Source organism: Colletotrichum paranaense (assembly GCF_030867605.1).
Source record: "Colletotrichum paranaense strain IMI 384185 chromosome Unknown Scaffold_24.1, whole genome shotgun sequence".
In the NCBI taxonomy this organism is placed as follows: Eukaryota; Fungi; Ascomycota; class Sordariomycetes; order Glomerellales; family Glomerellaceae; genus Colletotrichum; species Colletotrichum paranaense.
In genome coordinates this window covers 1-20,427 of record NW_026848982.1, presented here as the reverse complement: position 1 = coordinate 20,427, position 20,427 = coordinate 1, and the positions used below count along the sequence as shown (strand labels likewise).

The window sequence follows — 20,427 nt, the reverse complement described above, 5'->3', positions numbered from 1 at the left end:
ATGTCCGGAACCGACCCGGCTCCGATGATTTGGTATGCCCAAATAGAAATTGGAATTAGCACAGAATATCAACTCGCCGGGTTGTGTTTCCCTAGCTAAATAGACCACCCAATTGATACCCTAACTCTTAGTCACATCTCAGCTTATTTATAAATCCTTACTCGGTTCATTTAGGCATGAATCACCCTGCATGCAGGCGGAAAGCGTGCGCAGGACGATACATCTTCAAGTTGCTGAGTAAGTACAGTGCTCGGGAATTTGGACTCAGAAATGTCTTCTCTCATCAGAAGACTGGCACATTTCGTGTGAGGTACTCGTACCAATTAGGCAAAGTCCTCTTGTACGGATTTCCCTCTGTCGTCAACTGCAAATCCTCGATTGCACTTCCCCACTTAACCAACTCCGCTTCTCCATACGCTGTTTGCATTATGGCCAAGCCGAAACCCATTCCAGTGCTAGAGCGAACACCGGCCGGGAGAGTTATCATGGGGTATCCCGCCTGGGCAGCAATTTGATACGTCTGGCCGACGTCAGGAGGGACTAGGAGACCAGCCAATTTCGTCCCATTAGAAGAGGTGAGGGCATCATTGATACCACTCCGCGTTGACTGCTGGGAGAACTCGACAGCTTGAAGATAGGTCTCATCCTTGATACCTTTCGACTCGAGAGATGCCAAAAACCCGTCTTGGCCAGAGTAAAACGCGGCCGTCCCAAGTGGCCAAGGATGACCGCCCTCGGTCCCGTCATTGTCATAGTTGAATGCAATGATATCTTCGAAAGTCTTGATATCGGTGTTTTCCAGCTCCGAAAGGTAGGTGTTGATGTTGTTGTAAAAGTCAACTTTAACGACCGTGTACTCGGACTCATTCGGGTAGCCTCTTGATGTGCCATAATCCCAGTCCCAACCATCCGGGCTAACGATGGTCTCATAGTCAGTGATTTCAGTGTTGTTGATTATCGTTGCCCCAGCTGAGGTAATGAGCTTGAGTAATTGCTCTAGAGACTCCCTCTGTTCATCGTCTGCGAGAGCCCAGAAACTATTCCAGGGAAGTCCGAAGGTGGCGCCTTTGAGGATCTCCTTTGTAGATAGGAATTGAGTGTAACCCCCTTCAGGCGTCCTGCCTTCCTGAGCCAGGGTGTAGTTGTCTCGCTCATCAATGCCATAGATTGCATCAAAAGCGTAAACAGCATCTCTGACTGTGCGGCCGAAGGTTCCGACAGAATCTTGATGCTCGCTCTCAGGAATGACCCTATCTCCGAATTAGCGAAGCTTCGGAAAATCAGATTCCAGAGACATGGTCCATACCCTGCCCTTGAAGTCAGACCAACTGTAGGCTTGAATCCTACAATGGCGTTTCGCTCGGCGGGGTTAATGACACTACCATCTGTCTCCGTGCCCAGCGAGAAAGCAATGGCATTCGCCGCGACGCCAACAGCGCTTCCCGTGCTACTACCGCCCGGATTGAGTGTGAAGTTATACGGGCTTCTGCACTGACCGCCTCGAGCCGAGAACCCCTCAGAATAGTTGTTGCTGCGCATATCGGCCCACTCACTCAGAGCGGCCTTGCCGAACAAGATAGCGCCGGCTTCGCGAAGGCGCTTGACCACGTGAGCGTCTCGGGGGACGATGCTGCCCAAAAGCGCAAAGCTGCCTGCTGTCGTCTCCATATTGTCCTTGGAGGCGATGTTGTCCTTGACGGTGAATGGAATGCCATGTAGTGGCCCCCGTATCTTTCCGGCTTTGCGTTCCAAGTCCATCTTGGCAGCTAGCTGGAAGACATCTGGATTGATTTGCAAGATAGAGCTGTCTTGCGCATTAGTGTACATCCACTTATGTTATGATAAACCATCTACTTTGCAACTCCAACATGCCAGCTAGAGTAATCTACTTACTGAATATACTCCTGCGTCTGGTAGGTTCGTTGGATATAACACCCGATTAGCTGCTGAGAAGTGAGTGTGCCAGCAGTCAATGCTGCTTGCATCTCGTCAATTGTGGCTTCTTCCAACTTGAAAGTTCCACAGAGTGGCATCGGGAACAAGTCTGCAGATCCCACATCTTCAAGCAGCGGGAACACCGAAGGGACGGTTGTCGACGAGTTTCCAGGCCAGCTTTGAGAGGTGCTCGGCTTGCAGTTAGCCAAGGAGATCTCAATACCCGCCACAATGGCAACCCAGATTTGTGCCTTGTACATCTTGGTCACTGATTACTGCGCGTCCTCAAGCGAGATGTAGAATGCAACACACGGACTGGACAGGTAGAAGACCGGCTGGAGACATGAGAAAGTGGTTAGGCACGCATAGCCACAGAGTCGGTGTACCCTATTGCAGCTTTTAAAGCCTCACATCTCAGCTGATAAGCTGATGTGATGTGTGCAACTCTGCCCCGCCCCGACATGCCGATCCGGGTTTGCTAGATTGCGGCGGGGCGCAGGTGTTGTCGATGGTTGGCTGCATCTTCTCGGGGGCTGAGATACTGATAGGAGATGATAGGAGAGTTGCGGTGCGCAAAAGCAAACCTGGGTGCGACTAGTCTTGCGGGGATTAACAGGGTTTCCAGGACGACCCAGTAAACACCCAATTCGCAACACTGTTTAGGATTATCATGTAGTAACACAATCTGTATCGCCGCGACTTATATGACGCTACTGGCGTGGTGGCTACTGAGTAGTAACTTGTACGAATGGTGACAGAAAGTGTGTGTTGAATGATTGGTCAACTTTTCGAAGAAACGAACGGACGCCAGCCTTACATCTTGCATGCCGAAAGCCATTCATGAATCCTAGTCACTCGCCTAGGTTGATCCCGAGGTCGGGGTCTAATGTCGCCTCAAATATTATGGATGAGGCAGTGGCTAGCGCTTTACAATCCCTAAGACGTTTTGATCGTTTGTTGATTAAACTCAAGATTACTTTAGGTAAGGTAAGGTACTCATGTGAGGCTATTCCCGCTTCCAGCGACCATATGAAAGGGGAGAAAGCCACTCTTTGCCACTGCCCTTGTCTACTTCTTCATGAGGCGATGAAAGGTCTTCCCAAGGATAAACTTAGGTTTACAGTCCTCCAATACATAACAGTCAAAATCGATTCCAGATATAAGGCCACCCGACCCGACACCCATGGGTTCAACCCACTTGAATGACGCCATACCTGTGACCACAAAAGTACAGTTCTGAAAGAGTCCCCCGTTGAACACAACGCCGATCGCCTTGCCATCCTGCAACGGCCGCACCTCGAGTCCAAGTCTCTGAGCCTCAGGCCTCGAAATGATGTTGCCCTGCAAAGTTGGGTTGATAAATGCCATTGTTGTTTTTCCACCATCTTGATCTTGGTCATTGGGAAGCATTTGAAGTCCAATTCTCGACCTTGTGTGATGCGATGTCTCGACGTTCACTATCTTATTCAAATAAAGCAGATGTTCCGGAACATACGCGCCATTTATCGGTACTTTTCTGGGTGGTGTTTTATGTTGTCGATGTCCGGCATTATCCGAGGCAAGTATTATATTCCGAGGAGCTGAAAGTGACGAAATCGTTGATCCGCTGCGTGACAGTCCGTGAATCTGCGAAGTTGTCAGCTTTGTCTATGGGCATTTGCCGTAAGGTTAGCGTCATCACCTCTGTTCTGTCGATAGAATACGACGATGAAGCAGCTGAGGCGGGGTTTGGCTCGGGAACTTTTCCAGTTTCCACTATACTTTGTCCTAGCTGAAGAAGACTATCATGGGGTTGACCTATGGATAGCTTCGACCCTTTAGCCGTGCTAGCTGGTTTATGGCGGTCTATCTCCCTTCTCTCCGCGTGAACGTTCACCAGTGCTCTCATCAGCATCTGGATCATCTCCTTCAAGCGATATCTAGTCCAGCGCTCAATTAGTACTTGAATGAATCTACGACCCGACAAACGCTTCGCTGTTCGATATGCATACGTGGTAATTTCCAAACCCTTCATGTCTGTCATGCTTGACCCCGGACGCGGGTCGTTGCGCTCCATGGTCACAATCTCAAAATGCGCCGTCGCCAGCAGGAGTTGAAGACTTGTTTTGATGCTCTCCATTTCTGGAAATAGATCTTTGATTGAGTCCTTCTGGTACAACCAATTGAAGAAACTCAGCACGAAGCTCTTACTTCCCAGGCAACTTCTGATCTGGCTGGTGGCTTTCTTAAGTCGCTGCTCGACAGATCCTGACTGAAAGGCTATGTTGTTGAGTACCCCTTGTGTTGCGATAAAGTCGAGAACAGGAGATCCCGGATACTTCTTGCAATGTTGACTGAGTGAGAAGTGAGCAGTACGCACGACATCCGAAAATGTTACGACATCGTTTGCGTAGTGCTCAATCTTTTCAGCTCGATAGCCTCTCTGTTCCGAATACTGATACAAGGCTTTTGCGAACTTTTCGCCATATTGAACTAGTTGTATTATCGCTGCGAAGCTTGAAACGAGTCCGAGAACCTCAGCCATTCTGATTAGACCGTGGGTTTGCTATTGACGGTAGAGTAAATGGGTCAAACACATAAGCCTCTCGATCGAGCAAAAACAATATGTAGCTGCGTCGATTCGTTGAGACCCTCTACCGAACATCTTATAATTTCTATCCCCACATCTGACAGACCCTTGAGTATGAACTTACTCATGCTGCTATGCATGTCATTCCATGTCATTCCATGCCGCTTGAAGCCAAGTTGTAAGAGCTGCAGAAAAAGTGAGGCTTGCCGTCAACAGGAACCGCTTTAGGCTGAACGATGGGCTTCCTGCTTCTCTGAGTGCTGCATTCTACGGTGCCGATAGTATGACTATCAAATGATGCAAGATGCAAGATGCACGCGATGCATATGTTATGCTATTAATGCTGCATCAAGCACATCATGGCTTCTCTCAGAATCAGGCTACGCACTAGAATGCATATTTCGGTGTAATTACTGGCAAAATTTGACTGTCTTGTCTGCATCGCTCACCAATTAGACGAAAGGTCAACGTGCGGGGTAGTCTTGAGTGGATGGTGAATAGAGAGAGCCGTCGAAGACGTAGCGGCCAGCGCTGTGATTGGGACTGAAGTAAAGTACAGAGCACATTGAGGTGGCATCGCAGCCCAGGCGGCGGGCGAGGACCGAAGTGGTCCGTCCCACTTCTCCGGGTCCCGGCCGAACTGTCAAGCTTCGGAGTCGGGCCCAGGCGTGCTTGCATGTTGCCGGAGTGGCTTTGTTCCTCCGGTGGGTGATGCCCTGATTGCGTGTAGTTCCCGAAGTACCTTACCGAAACAGATTCGAATAAATTCGGCGTGCGATGACTAATGCGCGGACTGAAGTTGACTTTAGTGATGTCATGGATCAGTAAACAGTTCGTGCCAATATGATCAGATTGCCTGAGCAAATCCTCTTCTTTTGATCTTGACTTTTCCAATTTTGTATTTAAAGAGTCTCCTTTACGAGAAACGTCATGACATACTCACGAGTTGGTGTGGTCACCGGTGCCAACAAGGGCATCGGGTTTGCAGTTGGTAGGATCTCATCCCACCCCGGAATCGCGTCATTCCAACTGACTTCTTACTCTCTCACCAGTCCGACAGCTCGCGCTGCAATATCCCAATTCCCATCTAAACAATGGTTCGCTGCTCATCTATCTAACTGCGCGCGACAAGTCTCGCGGTGAGCAAGCACTCGAAAAGATTCAAGGCGACGCGGATCTCAAGCAAGCCAAGGCCCTGTCTACCCACGGAGGCGCGGCGGACATCAAGTACCGCCAGCTTGACATCTCAGATTCATCCAGCATCTCGAACCTCGCATCATTTCTGAAGAAGGAACATCCCGATGGCGTTGACTTCATCATCAACAACGCTGGTATTGCCATGCAAGGGTTCGGTAAGCGCGATCATCAAGTGCTGCGATGGTTCAACATAGAAGCTAACCCTCCGTGCACAAGACTCAAACGTGGTGAAGAACACTCTGGCATGCAACTACTACGGTACACTGGAAGCGACACGCGCCTGGATCCCGGTTATGAAGCCAGACGGGCGCATCGTCAACGTGGCATCGGTATCAGGGTCCCTAAGCAAGTACTCGCCAGACATCAAGCAGCGCTTCCTTGACGCGCAGTCCGTGTCGGACGTCACCAAGCTAATGGAAGACTTCACCGCCGCGGTCGACAAGGGCACGCACGAGAAGCAAGGTTGGCCCAGCGCCGCGTACGCGGTCTCTAAAGCTGGCGAGATTGGCATGACCAAGGCCGTGGCCAAGGAGTTGCAGGACAAGGGAAGCAAGCTGCTCGTCAACTCGTGCCATCCCGGGTACGTGGTCACGGATATGACGCGAGGCGGCGGCACAAAGACGCCTGATGAGGGTGCGCAGACACCTGTGCATCTGGCGATTGCGGATATTGGTGGCAAGACTGGAGAGTACTGGTCTGATGAGAAGGTCGCCAGGTGGTGAACGTCTGGGCGGAACATGCCCAAAATGAGCAATATGACGAGGAAGACGCAGAGCTAGTTGACAATGGTAAAAATGAAACTTGACTAGAGTTTGTAGTTGAGGCAAAAGCAAATGAGGTCCATCCAGGATTCGAACCTGGGCCTACGGAAAGTTCTGAGAATCAGAATCCGACGTCCTAACCAACTAGACTAATAGACCATTGTGATTGGTGCTTGTCGCTGAAGGTACGAACTCCGGGTCACACTATAGAGTAAAGTCCTAAGCGCGTTGGAACCTTCTTTCGCGTCACAAGGCTGCTTCAGACACATTGCTCATCGAGCCTTCGAAGTTGCGATGATGGCCCGATATAGTGTAGCTTTAGAGTAGTGTGCTGCCTTTTCATTGTTTGCTTATGGTAATTGCTGGAGTTGCGAACAGCTGAGAAAATCAAAAGTAAGCGTAGTTACTGCGCTGGTTGTGGTCAATTTCCTAGGAGCTCTAGATGCCGCCTTGCTGCACACGAGCACATATTCATGTATCAACAAGTAATGTACTCTGAAACGAAAGCCTCATTGGAAGCGTGTACTCCGTATTCGCTCTTTATCAAAATGCTTGAGAGCACGTGAAAATGGATGTCGACTGGAAATTTCGGGAGGGTCCCGACGGTGGAACTAGGAGGAATTCTCCCTGGTGAACTGCGACTTCCAGCGAGGAGTTCCAACTAGGTTTAAGGGCAATGAATGCAGCGGTTCTAGGCACTGGGGCGCCGCCAAAAACCTGAAGGTTCGCGGCGCGGCGCGCGTTCCTGCGCCAGACGACGCTATGTGCACACACCCGCTTCTGGAGTATTCATGTACCACTGAACGTCAATGACTGAATGAGCCGTTGAGTATTGACGAATGGCACCGAATTGTGATTCCGTTCCGAGGTTTTGGGTGGATGTAGTGAGCGCGACCCGGCCGAGGTCTAGGAGGAACAAGAAGACGGCCCAAGTCAATAAGTCCTCATTTCAATTTCTCGCAAAACTCAATCCAATGGGGTCACCAGTACTCCGTAGCTTGCTTCCATTTGATCATTCGGACTTGGACCAATGATACCATCAGTCTCACTTTGGCCATCTCAAATTCGTGGATACGTTACCTTCCAGGAGGCCAAGACTTTGAAGGCGGCGCGGAGACACTAGGTACTGTGTAGGTACGCCGTCGACGCCGTAAACAATGGGCTCATCCATCTTTCGCCCGCCCAATGAGAGACGCTCTAGAGCAGTTGACGAGTTATCATTGCTTGATAGCGTGACGTAGAACTCTAGCCTGCCAAGGGATCCCGACCGGCTCTCAACGGCAAATTGGCATAGCAGTTGGCAAAGCAATTGGCTTCATGTTTCTGCCAAGATGCCAAGAGGCACAATCAAAACTTACGGTAACGCAATCGGGCAATGGGAATGGGATTCTTTCCTGGGTGCTGCTAGAGGCGCAGACAACTCAACCAGCCACCTGCGCAATCACAGAGCAGGCATTTCCGTCTCCCGCGGGGTACTTGACGTGATGTGAGCAGCAAATGAAGCTTCTTTGCCCTCGAAAGCCAAGTCGCCAATGCGCCTAGCCATCCCGCGATAAAACAGTTCTTGTCCCCGGGCAGCCTCATTGCTTGTCGCTAATCCCCAAAAGCTTCGCTCTGCCTTGGCTCAAGGGGTCCATCGCAATATTGCTCAATCATATTTCGCCAGAGCCCAGGACCAGGTATGTGGTTCAAATAAACCGGACCTGCTATCCATGCGGCGAACGGCAGCTGGAACGGCGCCTTCACCCACACGAAGCACGCAATGGGCAGCCAATCGTTGGCAAAAGTCTCATCTTCACTTGGTATGAAAATGCCTCGTTCTTCCCGTCGAAAGGTCGTACTACGCTTTCCATAAGCAGCGCAAGCCACGCTGCTGGGCCGCGTGGGATGGAACATGGACCGGACACACCGATGCCAAGCTGCTGGGTCGCGCCGGCGAATGGTCTCGAACTGCTGTCAGCAGTCAATCAATGGCAATCAAGAGAGCCCCGGTCCAGATAGACCGAGAGCTATCGGTATGTCACTGGCAGCGATGTGCATCCTGCAGAGGACCAGACACCTGCAGCTGACCCAACATAGTGGGCTCTCCGTCACCGAATCTCTCATTCTGCTTCTCCCGCCTGTAAATATTTGGGCGATCACGCTTGATAGTAGTGTGGGAAATCATAGCACCAAGCAACGACGCAAGCAATGTGACCGTCGCACAACACGCGGCGTCTCTGAAGACTCTACTTACCTACTCGAACAGGTCTGATAAGGCTCCCTATCTTCTCTACCGCGTCATCAAGCACCATGGTACACATAGTTACGTTCATCCAAGTACCCCTCTTGTAGAATGTTTATGGGTGAACCTTGTCGACTCTCGAGCTCTGGCCAGTCTTTGCCCGCGCTGCAGATTCGTCTTCAGGGACCAACGACTTGCCGGGACTCGGAAACATTTTCCTCGGAGTCTAATTAGAGAAGCCAACCCGAGAGACTGAGCTATTACCACCAGAATGGTGATAAAAAACCAAAGTATTTTCATTACTACAGATAGCTACGCCGGCCACAGACTCTTGAATGGAGATACAATAACCCGTCTGGCATGAACTCCGAGGATAGGAAAAGACAGGGAACGATCCCCGGAAGAAACAAGCTGGACCGCCCCCATCTTCCCCCCATCCCCTGGTCGCCGCCTCCTCACTACGCCCTCATACCTCTTCGGGCCCATCCCGCGTTGGGCATGGTTCGCACAGAGACATCCACTCTCCTGCAGACCTCTCCCTCTTGCAGTCCTTCACCCCTCAGTCTCACCCCACTGTTCCCGCCTCTCTGTCTGCTGCGACGCTGCAGTGTAATTGCTGCGGTCCCTGATCTTTGGGAATTCTTGAAAAGGATCTGCGGTCGCAGTGTTGGTCGCGCCGAAGAGCTCTCTCAGTCCTTTCTCGCTCTTCTTCCTCTTCTCCTACGTGAGGCTTTTCCTAACGTCCTTCTTCCAACGCGAAGAGCCAAATCCACATCAACCCCCGAGACATCGACCGGTGCTTGTGTGCAGTGTGAAACCCTCATGGAATTCAAAGTCCAATTCTTCTGTCTTCTTCTCAAAGCCCTTTGGTAATTTGAGGTTTACATAACTGTGACTTCTCCAAGGCTCCAAATCAATTCCAAGATCATCAAGTTCGCTCAACCCGTCACGAGGGCGCATCTGGACTGTCGAGCCCCCCTTCTCCTCCGTTCACTCTTCCGGCTCGACTCGAAACGAGGCCGCGCCGAGATCCCCCACTAAACCGGGCCTAATCCCCCACATCTTTCCCCTCGTCCCGACCGACCGACCATGTCATCCACCGGCATCGAGCGAGCGGGACACCGCGACGGCCTTCCGAATTATGGAGGCGGCTACTCCGAACATGGCCGTTTCCCCGATGAGAAGGGCGTCGGTGAGCCATATGGCGAACCCTTAGACGGCGGATTTCGGTCTTCGCTCGATTCTGGCGACAAGGGAGACCATACTCACCGCAAGCTCAAGTCGCGCCACATCCAACTGATTGGCATTGGCGGAACAATTGGTAGGTCCTTAGACGTGATACACAGAGAACAACCCAACTCACATTGTATGCAGGAACCGCTCTTTACGTACGTCACCTTGAAGCACGAGTCGATAGGAATTCACATCGCATATCAGGTACTCACACAACTATAGGTTCAAATCGGAAGGGGTTTGCTCAATGGCGGCCCCGCCAGCTTATTCCTCGCCTTCACCATCTGGTGTACTTTCATCCTGGCCGTGACCCTGAGCATGGCTGAGATGGTCACCTACCTCCCGATTTCGAGTCCCTTCATCCGCTTCGCCGGTCGCTACGTCGATGAGGCCTTTGGGTTCGCTGCCGGCTGGAACTTTTTCGTCTTTGAGGCTGCTCTTGTACCGTTTGAGGTCGTCGCCTGCAACCTCATCATCCACTTTTGGAGCGACGTCGTACCCGCTGGAGGCATCATTGCCATCATTCTCGTCCTTTATGGTATTATCAATGTCATGGCGGTGCAGTGGTACGGCGAGACAGAGTTCTGGGCTGCGCTTGGCAAGTTCTTGCTCATCGTGGGACTCATCATCTTTACGTTCATCGTCATGCTGGGAGGTATGCAACTTCATACGTAACATGCTCGCCAATTGGAAACACAATACTTATCTTGTCCATAGGAAACCCGCTTGGAGACAGATTCGGCTTCCGGTAGGCAATTGTCTCTACTCTCTCCCATCAGCCTAGTCCTCTAACCGAGTTGACCCATCTAGATACTGGTACGAACCAGGCGCATTCACAGAGCTATACTACAGCGGCTCCCTCGGACGCTTTCTCGGCTTCCTGCAATGCCTGATCCAGGCTTCTTTCACCATCGCAGGACCGGACTACGTTGCCATGGCCGCCGGCGAGGCCGAGAACCCGCGCAAAGTCATGCCCCGCGCCTTCAACGCCGTCTTCTACCGCCTGACCGCCTTCTTCGTCCTTGGCTCCCTCTGCGTCGGCATCCTCGTCCCCTACAACGACGAAGAGCTTACCCGCGCCTTCAAGGACGGCGAACCCGGCGCCTCGGCCTCGCCCTACGTCGTCGCCATGAATCGCCTCAAGATCAGCGGCCTGCCCCACATCGTCAACGCCATGGTCCTCACAGCCGCCTTCTCTGCGGGTAATTCGTACGTCTACTGTGCTTCACGATCGCTGTACGGACTGGCACTTGAGGGCAAGGCGCCCGCGTTTTTCAAGAAGTGCACGAAGAAGGGCGTTCCGGTCTACTGCGTCATCGCCGTCTTGCTCATCGGCCTGCTCAGCTTCCTGCAACTCAGTGCCAACACTGCTGTTGTGCTGAATTGGTTTGTGAGCTTGGTCACCGCGTCGCAGTTGATCAACTTCTCCTGCATGTGCACGGCATATCTTGGGTTCTATCGTGCGCTCAAGGCTCAAGGCATCAGTCGCGATACCCTTCCCTACAAGGCTTGGTTCCAGCCGTACGCTGCCTGGTACGGTCTCATCGGCACCTTCATCATGACGTTCGTTGGAGGGTACACCGTTTTCTTGCCTCTGGATGGATACTGGAGTATCCCTGATTTTCTCTTCTCGTAAGCCAACCATCGTCTTTTAGCTAGCCTGCATGGTATACTGACAAGCACGAGGTATACAATGGTCGGCATTTTCCCTGTGCTGTACCTGGGCTGGAAATTCCTCAAGAAGACCAAGATCTTCAAACCTGAAGAGGTCGACCTGTACCGCAACAAGGATGAGATTGACGAGTATGAGAGGACGTTCGTACCTACTCCTGCCAAGTAAGTTGCCAATCTTATCCGATAATCAACAAGTGGTTCTAACGGGCATGACCAGGAACGTCTTTGAAAAGGTTCTAGACAAACTATTTGGGTAAAATCGTGTTGACATATCCGTCCATTGTATCATCGGCGTTGAGGGTGAAAGAAATAGATATCCCATGGGCAGAAATACAACTGAGGGTTATTCCAATTAAAAGTTTTAAGACTATATCTCTCAACACCGTGAATCCACCTGCATCTTCGTCCAAGACATTTCATGATCACTGCTGCCTGCAATGAGACGAAAAGGATTGCGGCAAAGCGGATTCTTTGCTTAAGTTGGACAAATCTTCGCCCCATGTAAAGTAAGATCAACGCCATGAGGGCTCTCCACGAGCAGCATCAGCTCGGCAACCTGGACGAAGAGTTGGCCGCTCGGATCAGGGAACACCTCGCCACTATACGAGCATCTTCATAGATTCCATCTCTATTTTCTACCATCGGCTCCCCGTCACCATGGCCGGTCAGAGCTCCTCCCTCGCGCGCTGACCGCTTCGGATCTGGCCCATGGCCACCTGCAGCTACGCCGTTCACCCCAATCACCCTGTTCGCTAACGAAGCGGGTATTTCAGGTTATGACGTTGAGCTTGGTTGGCACGCACTATCCGGAGAACAAAGGGTAACGTGCCGTGCTTGGTCGGAGATGCTACGATGTGAGACTGGGGCTCAGCATGAGACAGCTCTAGCCGAATGGCCGGCAGCTTTTGCTCTTCCATTTGCAGGAGAGCATCAGCAACAAGGGAGGAACTTGGCAGGGCTTGCGAGCCGTGGGGAGAGGCTTCCTGGCGTGCCTGCGCGCCCGGGGATGATCACCGGGCTGAGCGTGTTTCGCGATGAGCAAGAAAATGACTGGCAGGAAGTGTTGAGACGGTGGGAAGCTCTGCCTGAAGAGGAGAGACATGCGTATGAGGCGAGGGCTGCGACGGATAACGCTGCTACAAGAGCTACTTTTGATGAAGGGAGAGTATCATGAAGTAAATACTACAGTGAATACTAATCAATCTAATCCCATGTTGCAAAGCCTCGTTGATGCATCTATCCGCGAAACTTCATTCCTGCCCATTTGCCACAAGAATGCGGCCACCATCAACGCATAAGTTGATGCCGTCAACGTACGACTTATTTCGTAGGTCAGTTAATAAAAGAACGCAAGGATAGGATCGCAACTGGTGTTGAAATTTGGGACATGAATGTCGGAACGAGAAGACTTGAGGCTTACCCCAGCTCTGCTAGCAAGATAAATCACCGCGCCGGCGATGTCTTCCTCTTGACCAGCTCTTTTGGGAGGAACCCTGTTGAACAAGGAACTAAACACATTGCCTTCCTCTCCAACAGGATTCATACGACTTGGAAAGACTAGGGGAATTCCATATGATCAGTAATCTCAGCTACCAACGACTTTGTTGTCACTTACAGCCAGGATTCAACCCCACAACTCGAACGTAGAAATTTCTGAACTTGGCGGCCAGAAGCTTCACTAGGTGATCCGTAGCGGCTTTGCTTGCAGCGTAGCTCGTCAGGTCAACATTGGTAACGTTGTGCATACTAGCACATGAGCTCGTCATGATCATGGCGCCACGTCCTTGACGACTACCGGGACCGTCGTCATCATTATGGGAAGCGGCAGCATGCAGCAGGGGAAGGAATGCGACAGCCAGGTAATAGTGTGATGTGACGTTGATGGAAAATGTGTCTTTCCAGTCAAACGGCCTCGAAGACTGCATTGAAGCTTGCAACTCGAGGACATTATCAGTCTCCAGGTCGCAATGATCCAGCGGATCCCGTCGAATACCAGCGTTTGACACTAATAAGTCAAGGCTGTGTTCGCGTTGTTGAACATACTTTACCAGCCTTGTTACCTCATCATGCGCCGACAGGTCGCATGGTACACTGCAGAAGTCAGAGATGCGATTTCATGAGCTAGATTTTCTGCAATACCCTATTGCATTCCCTCCAGAACACTTGCCCGACTCGTTGAGCTCTTTGACAGCTTCATCAATGAAGTCAGTTGGTAAAGCAGCCACGTACACCTTGGCACCATTTGTGACGAGGCCCTAGTAATCTGAAATGAGAATTCAAGTTGCTACAAAGGATCATGGTCTCTCGGCCTTGAGTCATTATACTGAGATGTTGGGTTACATACCTTTGCTATCATTAGGCCCAGTCCGCTACTGCCTCCGGTCACCACGGCCACATAGCCCTTGACCGAAAACAGTCGCGTAATGTCGAGTGAAGACATCCTTAGAATCTTCAACGAAGTGTACGGACCACTTATGAGGTATGTCAAAAGCTGTTCGATGCTCAACTTCGCCTCTGTAAGCGGTTGATCGCTTATCGGACTCTTTCGCTGGTCGTCGGCCCAGCCGATATGCAACCTCTCCCGTTATCAGACGAGGGCGGGGTAATTCCTCAACGTACCGCGAACTGCCGTCGGGAGATCCGACTGTCCTCTCACTTACATCCCAACGTTGTCACAGTCATCAGACATGGCACCAGAATTTGCGGACGCTCAAGCTAAAACGTCGTGCAAGCGATGTCACCGACGAAAGAAAAGATGTGATCGCGGGTTGCCCCAATGCAGGAACTGTAGCGGGGCTCGAGTGTCGTGCAGCTTCCTCGATGATGATCGTGTTATGGCATCTTACCCCGTCACGTAAGTGATATCCTTTTTTGATAGTATTAAACTCTTTGACGTTTGCTGAATAAAACAAATTGAATAGATACGTGCGCAGTCTCGAGACAAAAGTCAAGTCTCTCGAAAAGGAATTCAATTCACTAAGATCCGCGACAGGAAGAGAACTAGACTCTCGAGCGGAACTCATGAATCCGGATACAAGTGATATTAATATTGCCCTCGGTCGTCAAGAGACGGAGGCAAACAGCACGAACTTGCTTTATGAGCCCTCGCCTACCCAGCTGCCTCTCTTGCAGTCCTCCCCTTCCTTCGTCGAAGAGCTCAAAATCCTCTCCTTCGAGGCAACGGCTGATCGTCATTTGGGATCTTCCTCCGGCCTCTCCTTCGCCAAGCTGACACAAACCGTTCTTCGGCGTCTGAATCCCGACAAGGCCGACTTTAGCTTCGCTCATTTTGAACCCGAGGGTGGCATATGGCCGCAGTTGAACCTTCCCTCCTCGACTTCAGACCTCTTAGATTCAACGTTGTTCAGTGGATTCAGAGACCCTTTCATGTGCTACCCTTCGATGCTTGACGGGTTCTCCCCGACCGCGCCAACCGAGCCCATCTCCGTTCCAGAGCAACAGGTCTCTCTTGAAGGCAGTCATGTTGACCAGCTCATACGTTTCTACTTTGCTCACTCGCATACGTTATACCCGATCGTTCATCGCCAGGAGTTCAATAATATACTGGAGCATGTTCGAGCGGATCCTCAGTTTGCTTTAGCTCAATCATCCCTATGTCAATTTCGCCTATGGATGGTCCTTGCCATTGGATCAACTGCGCAATGCTCAGTCACCCTTTCAGATGAGCACGAATCAATGATGTACTACAAGAAAGCACTCGAGCACTTTGAGGGGGCTCTCGATTATGGATACATGGTACGAATCTCCGTGTAAGTGAGTTTATGGGGGATATGAAGGCTGACACATAACTGAAGGCCGCGTTGGAAGTTTTACTTCTGCAAGTATCTTATTCTTTCTTCAACCAGCTTGGACCCAGTAAGCGATGCCAGAAATTCGTTTGGATACTCTTGCTCACTTTTTTGATAACAGATACATGGACATTGGTTGGTCTCGGTGCACGTATGGCAATTGGATTAGGCATGCATGCTTCCTCAACCTACGAAGGCCTACCAGCCGACGTGTCTGAAAAGCGGAAGAGGCTCTTCTTTTCCGTTTACATGATGGATCGGTGAGTCCTCACGATCCACAATACCGCAATGCCTGGCATACTGATCCTATTCAACAGCGTAGTATCTATAGCTCTCGGTCGCCCATTCGCCATCAATGAAGATGACATCGATGTGACGGTAAGATAGGCACTCTCTCGGGACTTAATTATTCAACTTCTCGCCCATCAACTGACTCAAATTTCAAGCCCTTCGCGGTGGAAGATGATAGTGACGTTGGGGCACAAATTGATCTGCCCGAGAACTCATTTAAGCCTTCTATACTGACCGTTCCTCTCCACATCCTCGAGCTACGGCAGATTGCCAGCAACATCACGACTTCAGTCTATTCTCACCGAATGTCAGCCAGCCTCAATGCCGAACAGCGCGAAGAGGTATCAAACTCGCTCCACCAAAGACTTCTGAACTGGCGTCGTAATATGCCATTTCCTCTTCCAAACACCGACGCTGCAGTGCCGCACCTCAACAGCAGCTGGTATGACTTCAACTATTATCTCCACGTCGCCATGTTGTATCGACCATCTCCGCTGTTCCCGACTCTGCCAAAACCCCGTGTCAAAGTGTTAGCGGAAGCTGCATCCATGTCGATTCGTCAAGTATCTAATACGCACCGCCAAAGGTGTCTTGCATACAATTGGCTCAACCTTCTCTCGATATTTACCGCAACTTTGTCCCTAATATACGCCACAACTGTCCAACCTGATAATCTCATCTCTGTTTTGAGAGACAAGGGAGCAGTGGCGGACCTTGACTTGACTATCGAGCTATTTGACAAGCTTAGCGTCAAGTTCCCTGTGGCTGGCAAGATACGTCGAATGGTTGAACAGATATCTACTAGGTACAAAGAAATGATGGAAGTCAACGAGGCGTGAGCTGAAAAGCCAAAAGACGAGCTACCTAGGTCTCTTACTATCTTACCCAGTCAATCCTATCTGTTCAAATGATCTATATTACCAGTGGCGACCATCGGTCGATGGACGAGGGCTTCACGGTCGGGTCGTCGCCCTGGGATGACTCGTGCCGCCGAAAACGCAAGGCCGCTGGCACGGCGCTTGGAAGACCCGCCCTTCGGAGTTACTATCCGATGTTCGACCTCGAGAGCTATTGCATCCTCCGAGATCTGCATAAGGACAGTCGCAACGGTGAGGTGGAGATTAGCGTGCGACCGTATATCCAGCGATATGCGTTGAACACCACCTTGACGCTCTGCTACGGTATTCGAATGGACGCTGTCTACGATGACCTGTTACGCGAGATTCTGCACGTTGGTTCGGCAATCTCGCTCTTGCGTAGTGCTTCAGAGAACACCCAAGACTACGTCCCCATCATGCGGTACTTCCCAAACAACGAGAAGAGTCGTCGTTCTAAAGATCTCAGGGAACGCCGAGACGCGTATTTGAATCTGCTTCTGGATAAAGTGCGGGAGCAGATCAAGCGGGGCACCGATAAGCCCTGCATTTCAGCAGCAATTTTGAAGAACGAAGAAACTAAGCTTAGCGGGGTTGAAGTCTCGTCCATCTGCCTGTCGCTTGTGTCCGGAGGATTCGAGACGATACCGGGGACTCTCACCTCGGCTATCGGATCCCTTGCCACAAAGGAGGGACAGGCCTGGCAGGACCGGGCTTACGAAGACATCAAGCGTTACTACCCAGACGTGCGCGAAGCATGGGCTTCCTGCTACGCAGAAGAGAAAATTCCCTACATCAACGCCATTATTAGGGAAGCTGGGAGGTACTACACAGTCAGTTCTATGAGTCTTCCCCGAAAGACCGTCACCGAAGTGAATTGGAACGGAGCCATCATACCCCCTAAGACAATGATCTTGGTCAACGCACAAGCCGGAAATCATGGTGCGTCACTCTCTTCCCAAGTGACTGAAGGTTTCTTAGTCTTACTGACGTTGTGCAAGATGTCAGACATTTTGGTGATGATGCCGGTCATTTCGATCCCGAGTGGTGGCTTGAAAGTCTTAATCCCCCAACAGAAAAGGAGATCTCAGGCGTCGGTCACCTCAGCTTTGGATTGGGTTCCCGCGGCTGCTCCGGGCAGTACATCGCCCAGCGTCTACTATATGCGGCCTTGGTGCGGCTGCTATCTTCGTACAAGATTGTTGCAAGCGAAGAAGAACCTCCGAATACTGACTATGTCGAGTATAACCAGTTCAAGACGGCTTTGGTGGCGATCCCGAAGGACTTCAAGGTAAAGCTTATCCCCAGAGACACCCCTGTGACGAGTGATTGTTTGAGAGCTGCGGAGGAGAGAACTAGGGAGCATTATGTAGAGCAAGGCAGTTGGGATACATCCATGCACGTCTAGTTAACAGTCAAAAGACTATCGGGGCTTTGGCCTGACACCTTGGATCCTTCAGGTCTCCCTCTGATTACCTTTTTTATTCAAGAATAGCGTATTCTTGAAGTTTACAAGATCAATTTGTGTCTATTCAAAATGGTTGCATCCAGCTTCTGTAAACAATTGACCAAATTTATTCAGGAACTCAGCTGGGTTGAGACCTGTACCAGTCAGGCCAATATCGTTCAGTCTTCTTTGAAGTCTTGGGTATGGAGTCACTGGTTCGCCTTCCAACGCAAGGGTATCGCCTAATCTCAGTATTCGAAATGGTCACCTGGACTTTTACGTCTAAGGGGAAAGCCAGACTGTGGCCAGAGCCTTGTGTTCACGTGTTCCTCTGATGGTCTTTGCTGCATGATACCAATCCACATATTGACGGCTTCCGAATGCTCCGTGAGGCATTCCAATTAGCGTCTCGCAATTTTGAATTCGCTAGAATCATCGCGTCTTTCGATAAGCTAACTCGAGCTAAAGTCGATGAGCATTTCTCTCAACGGACCTAGCGAAGATCACAAAGATGGCCTATGGAAAGAGGCTTCTCAAGCGTCAAACTTGGACCACAACGCACTCTTTTCGAGTCTCGAGCCCATCAATGCCTATATGCATAGCACATAACACATGCTGAAAGCAGTGGCCAGTATCTGGATCATTGAGTCACAGAGCCGGGAGGATTCGGAAAGGAATCCCTCGGTAAGGAAAGGTAGTCCGAGCGATCAATGCCTGCCCGGTAAGTTCCTCTGGAGGCGCCTCGGGGTAGTCTGATCATCGCCTGACAACAGCCAAGCGATTCCCGATCTCAGCCCTGCAAAGCATCAGCCGTCTTTGTACAGATTTGTTAGTTCTAATACTGGCGGCTCCTATGGGCCTATCAGAAAGCCTTATGCGGAGTTGCCAAAAGTCTGTGGAAAGGGTAAGGGTCAAGAGTTTCAATCTTCAATCTTTGACAATACAGCAGGGGTCTGACTTAGCGAAGCGGGAAGCTACAACCGCCCGTTCGAAGTAAGAGAAAGGCGAACATGAAGCTTAACGGAGCCGACGGAAAGTGAGCAGAGTTATAGACTAGTATCAGGGTCGTTTGTACATGAGGCCGTTTAGTTCAACCCAGCAATTTGGCTTCCCAAACACATCAACAAACGAGACGGGAGTGAAGGGGACATCCTGTTTTGAGACTCTCGAAACAAACGCTAATCTTGATGGAATACAAACATCAAAACTGTCAATATCGTCCAAACACAAAGCTCTAGGACATAAGCAAAAGCTTCTAAGCTTAATTGTGAGAGCTTGGGGCGGAACCAGATCCCCTCGGCAACCCGACAATGCCTACCTTTCAACTCAAAAAAAGAAGGGATCACTCCGAGATCGCAAAATCAAGTGAGCGGCGAATTAACGTCGGCGATAATGCCAAATAATCATGAAAAGTGGAAGGCCTCGGGCCCGCTTCGATTCCCGATTAACTCAGAGTTCATCCCGTCTCTCCCCCATTTCAAGCTTTGGTGATAGCTGCTACTACTACTTTGGGTGAGTGTTCCCTCCCCCACGGGTTTGAAAGGAGGCTAAATCTCAGATCATCCCATCACCTACCTCAACACCCTTCAGGCCGTCATGGATCTCGGGCTCTCGGTCCTCCTCTGACACATCTCATCCCCCTTGGGCCACCGCCCATTCGCTGTTCGGCGCGTCAAAGGTCCAGAACCTACCTCCCTTCGAGGCCCTTCCCGTACTCTGACGAATCGCATCATTTCCAGGACGAAACGTACTCAAATCCCCATTCGTCCATCGCCTCGAGAAGAAGCTAAGGCAGAGATGGCCGTAGCGGTCGTCGGAACCGTGAATCCTGTGCGTAGGGCTTGGCATGTCGGAGAGCTTTGCCATTCGCCCCCCTGCCCCCCTTTGGGAGCTCCAGCTCTACCCAGCTTGAAGCTCCAGCTCCAGCTCAGCTCAGCTTCGACCAGCTCTTTGCCCGTTGGGAAAGTCACAGTAATTCAAATTTCCATCCACTAGATGCCGTTCGCCGCTTAGTCATCTCAAAGGGAACGTGAGTCTGTGACACCCCCAGCGGCAGGCCGCCGAAACTTGAACGGACGGATATCTGTCACGATCTGAACTCAACGGGACCACGGGCTCCACTACCGTTCCGTTTGAATTCTTGCCACCGTTTCGAGAAGCGCTAGACGCCGTTAGTGTTCTTTTGAGGATTTTCTTTCAGACTTGTTGAGGTTGTGTTGTGGCGAAAGACAGCATCACGGTGTTGTCTGCGAAGTCGATCATGGGCACCATCGCGAACTTCAACCATCACATACGACCATACCCATTGGAAAACTCGGGATCCCGTCCGCTCTCCCATAGATAAGCCAATGAGGGCCGGATTAGTAGTTGGGTCGGTGACGACCAGCGAATACCTGGTGTTGTATGTTTTTG

At 50.9% G+C, this 20,427-nt stretch overlaps 8 protein-coding genes across 8 annotated transcripts; 4 read left to right on the top strand and 4 right to left on the bottom strand.

Annotated features, from left to right (window-relative positions):
- Positions 1-283: 283 nt before the first annotated feature.
- On the bottom strand, positions 284-2,195 carry CPAR01_16240 (amidase; the record flags this gene model as incomplete). The annotated part of the gene is made up of 3 exons (XM_060500485.1): positions 284-1,250; positions 1,307-1,804; positions 1,894-2,195. The coding sequence occupies 3 exons, from the start codon at positions 2,193-2,195 to the stop codon at positions 284-286; spliced, it is 1,767 nt and encodes a 588-aa protein (XP_060340666.1).
- A 1,289-nt stretch (positions 2,196-3,484) lies between these two features.
- CPAR01_16239 (uncharacterized protein) lies at positions 3,485-4,459 on the bottom strand (the record flags this gene model as incomplete). Its single annotated transcript, XM_060500484.1, has 1 exon — positions 3,485-4,459. One exon carries the CDS (start codon positions 4,457-4,459, stop codon positions 3,485-3,487), a length of 975 nt encoding a protein of 324 aa, XP_060340665.1.
- A 975-nt stretch (positions 4,460-5,434) lies between these two features.
- On the top strand, positions 5,435-6,423 carry CPAR01_16238 (carbonyl reductase; the record flags this gene model as incomplete). Its single annotated transcript, XM_060500483.1, has 3 exons — positions 5,435-5,495; positions 5,557-5,856; positions 5,918-6,423. 3 exons carry the CDS (start codon positions 5,435-5,437, stop codon positions 6,421-6,423), a joined length of 867 nt encoding a protein of 288 aa, XP_060340664.1.
- Positions 6,424-8,174: 1,751 nt separating this feature from the next.
- Positions 8,175-9,559, top strand: CPAR01_16237 (uncharacterized protein; the record flags this gene model as incomplete). Its single annotated transcript, XM_060500482.1, has 3 exons — positions 8,175-8,264; positions 8,322-8,477; positions 9,014-9,559. 3 exons carry the CDS (start codon positions 8,175-8,177, stop codon positions 9,557-9,559), a joined length of 792 nt encoding a protein of 263 aa, XP_060340663.1.
- Positions 9,560-9,775: 216 nt separating this feature from the next.
- On the top strand, positions 9,776-12,767 carry CPAR01_16236 (amino acid permease; the record flags this gene model as incomplete). Its single annotated transcript, XM_060500481.1, has 8 exons — positions 9,776-10,007; positions 10,061-10,074; positions 10,142-10,574; positions 10,637-10,667; positions 10,730-11,551; positions 11,600-11,755; positions 11,811-11,826; positions 12,213-12,767. The coding sequence occupies 8 exons, from the start codon at positions 9,776-9,778 to the stop codon at positions 12,765-12,767; spliced, it is 2,259 nt and encodes a 752-aa protein (XP_060340662.1).
- A 76-nt stretch (positions 12,768-12,843) lies between these two features.
- Positions 12,844-14,033, bottom strand: CPAR01_16235 (short chain dehydrogenase; the record flags this gene model as incomplete). The annotated part of the gene is made up of 5 exons (XM_060500480.1): positions 12,844-12,912; positions 13,014-13,150; positions 13,209-13,684; positions 13,733-13,848; positions 13,938-14,033. The coding sequence occupies 5 exons, from the start codon at positions 14,031-14,033 to the stop codon at positions 12,844-12,846; spliced, it is 894 nt and encodes a 297-aa protein (XP_060340661.1).
- A 247-nt stretch (positions 14,034-14,280) lies between these two features.
- Positions 14,281-17,976, top strand: CPAR01_16234 (cytochrome P450; the record flags this gene model as incomplete). Its single annotated transcript, XM_060500479.1, has 8 exons — positions 14,281-14,447; positions 14,515-15,349; positions 15,409-15,469; positions 15,524-15,662; positions 15,720-15,780; positions 15,849-16,498; positions 16,618-17,510; positions 17,570-17,976. 8 exons carry the CDS (start codon positions 14,281-14,283, stop codon positions 17,974-17,976), a joined length of 3,213 nt encoding a protein of 1,070 aa, XP_060340660.1.
- Positions 17,977-20,176: 2,200 nt separating this feature from the next.
- CPAR01_16233 (uncharacterized protein) lies at positions 20,177-20,353 on the bottom strand (the record flags this gene model as incomplete). Its single annotated transcript, XM_060500478.1, has 1 exon — positions 20,177-20,353. The coding sequence occupies one exon, from the start codon at positions 20,351-20,353 to the stop codon at positions 20,177-20,179; it is 177 nt and encodes a 58-aa protein (XP_060340659.1).
- Positions 20,354-20,427: the final 74 nt, after the last annotated feature.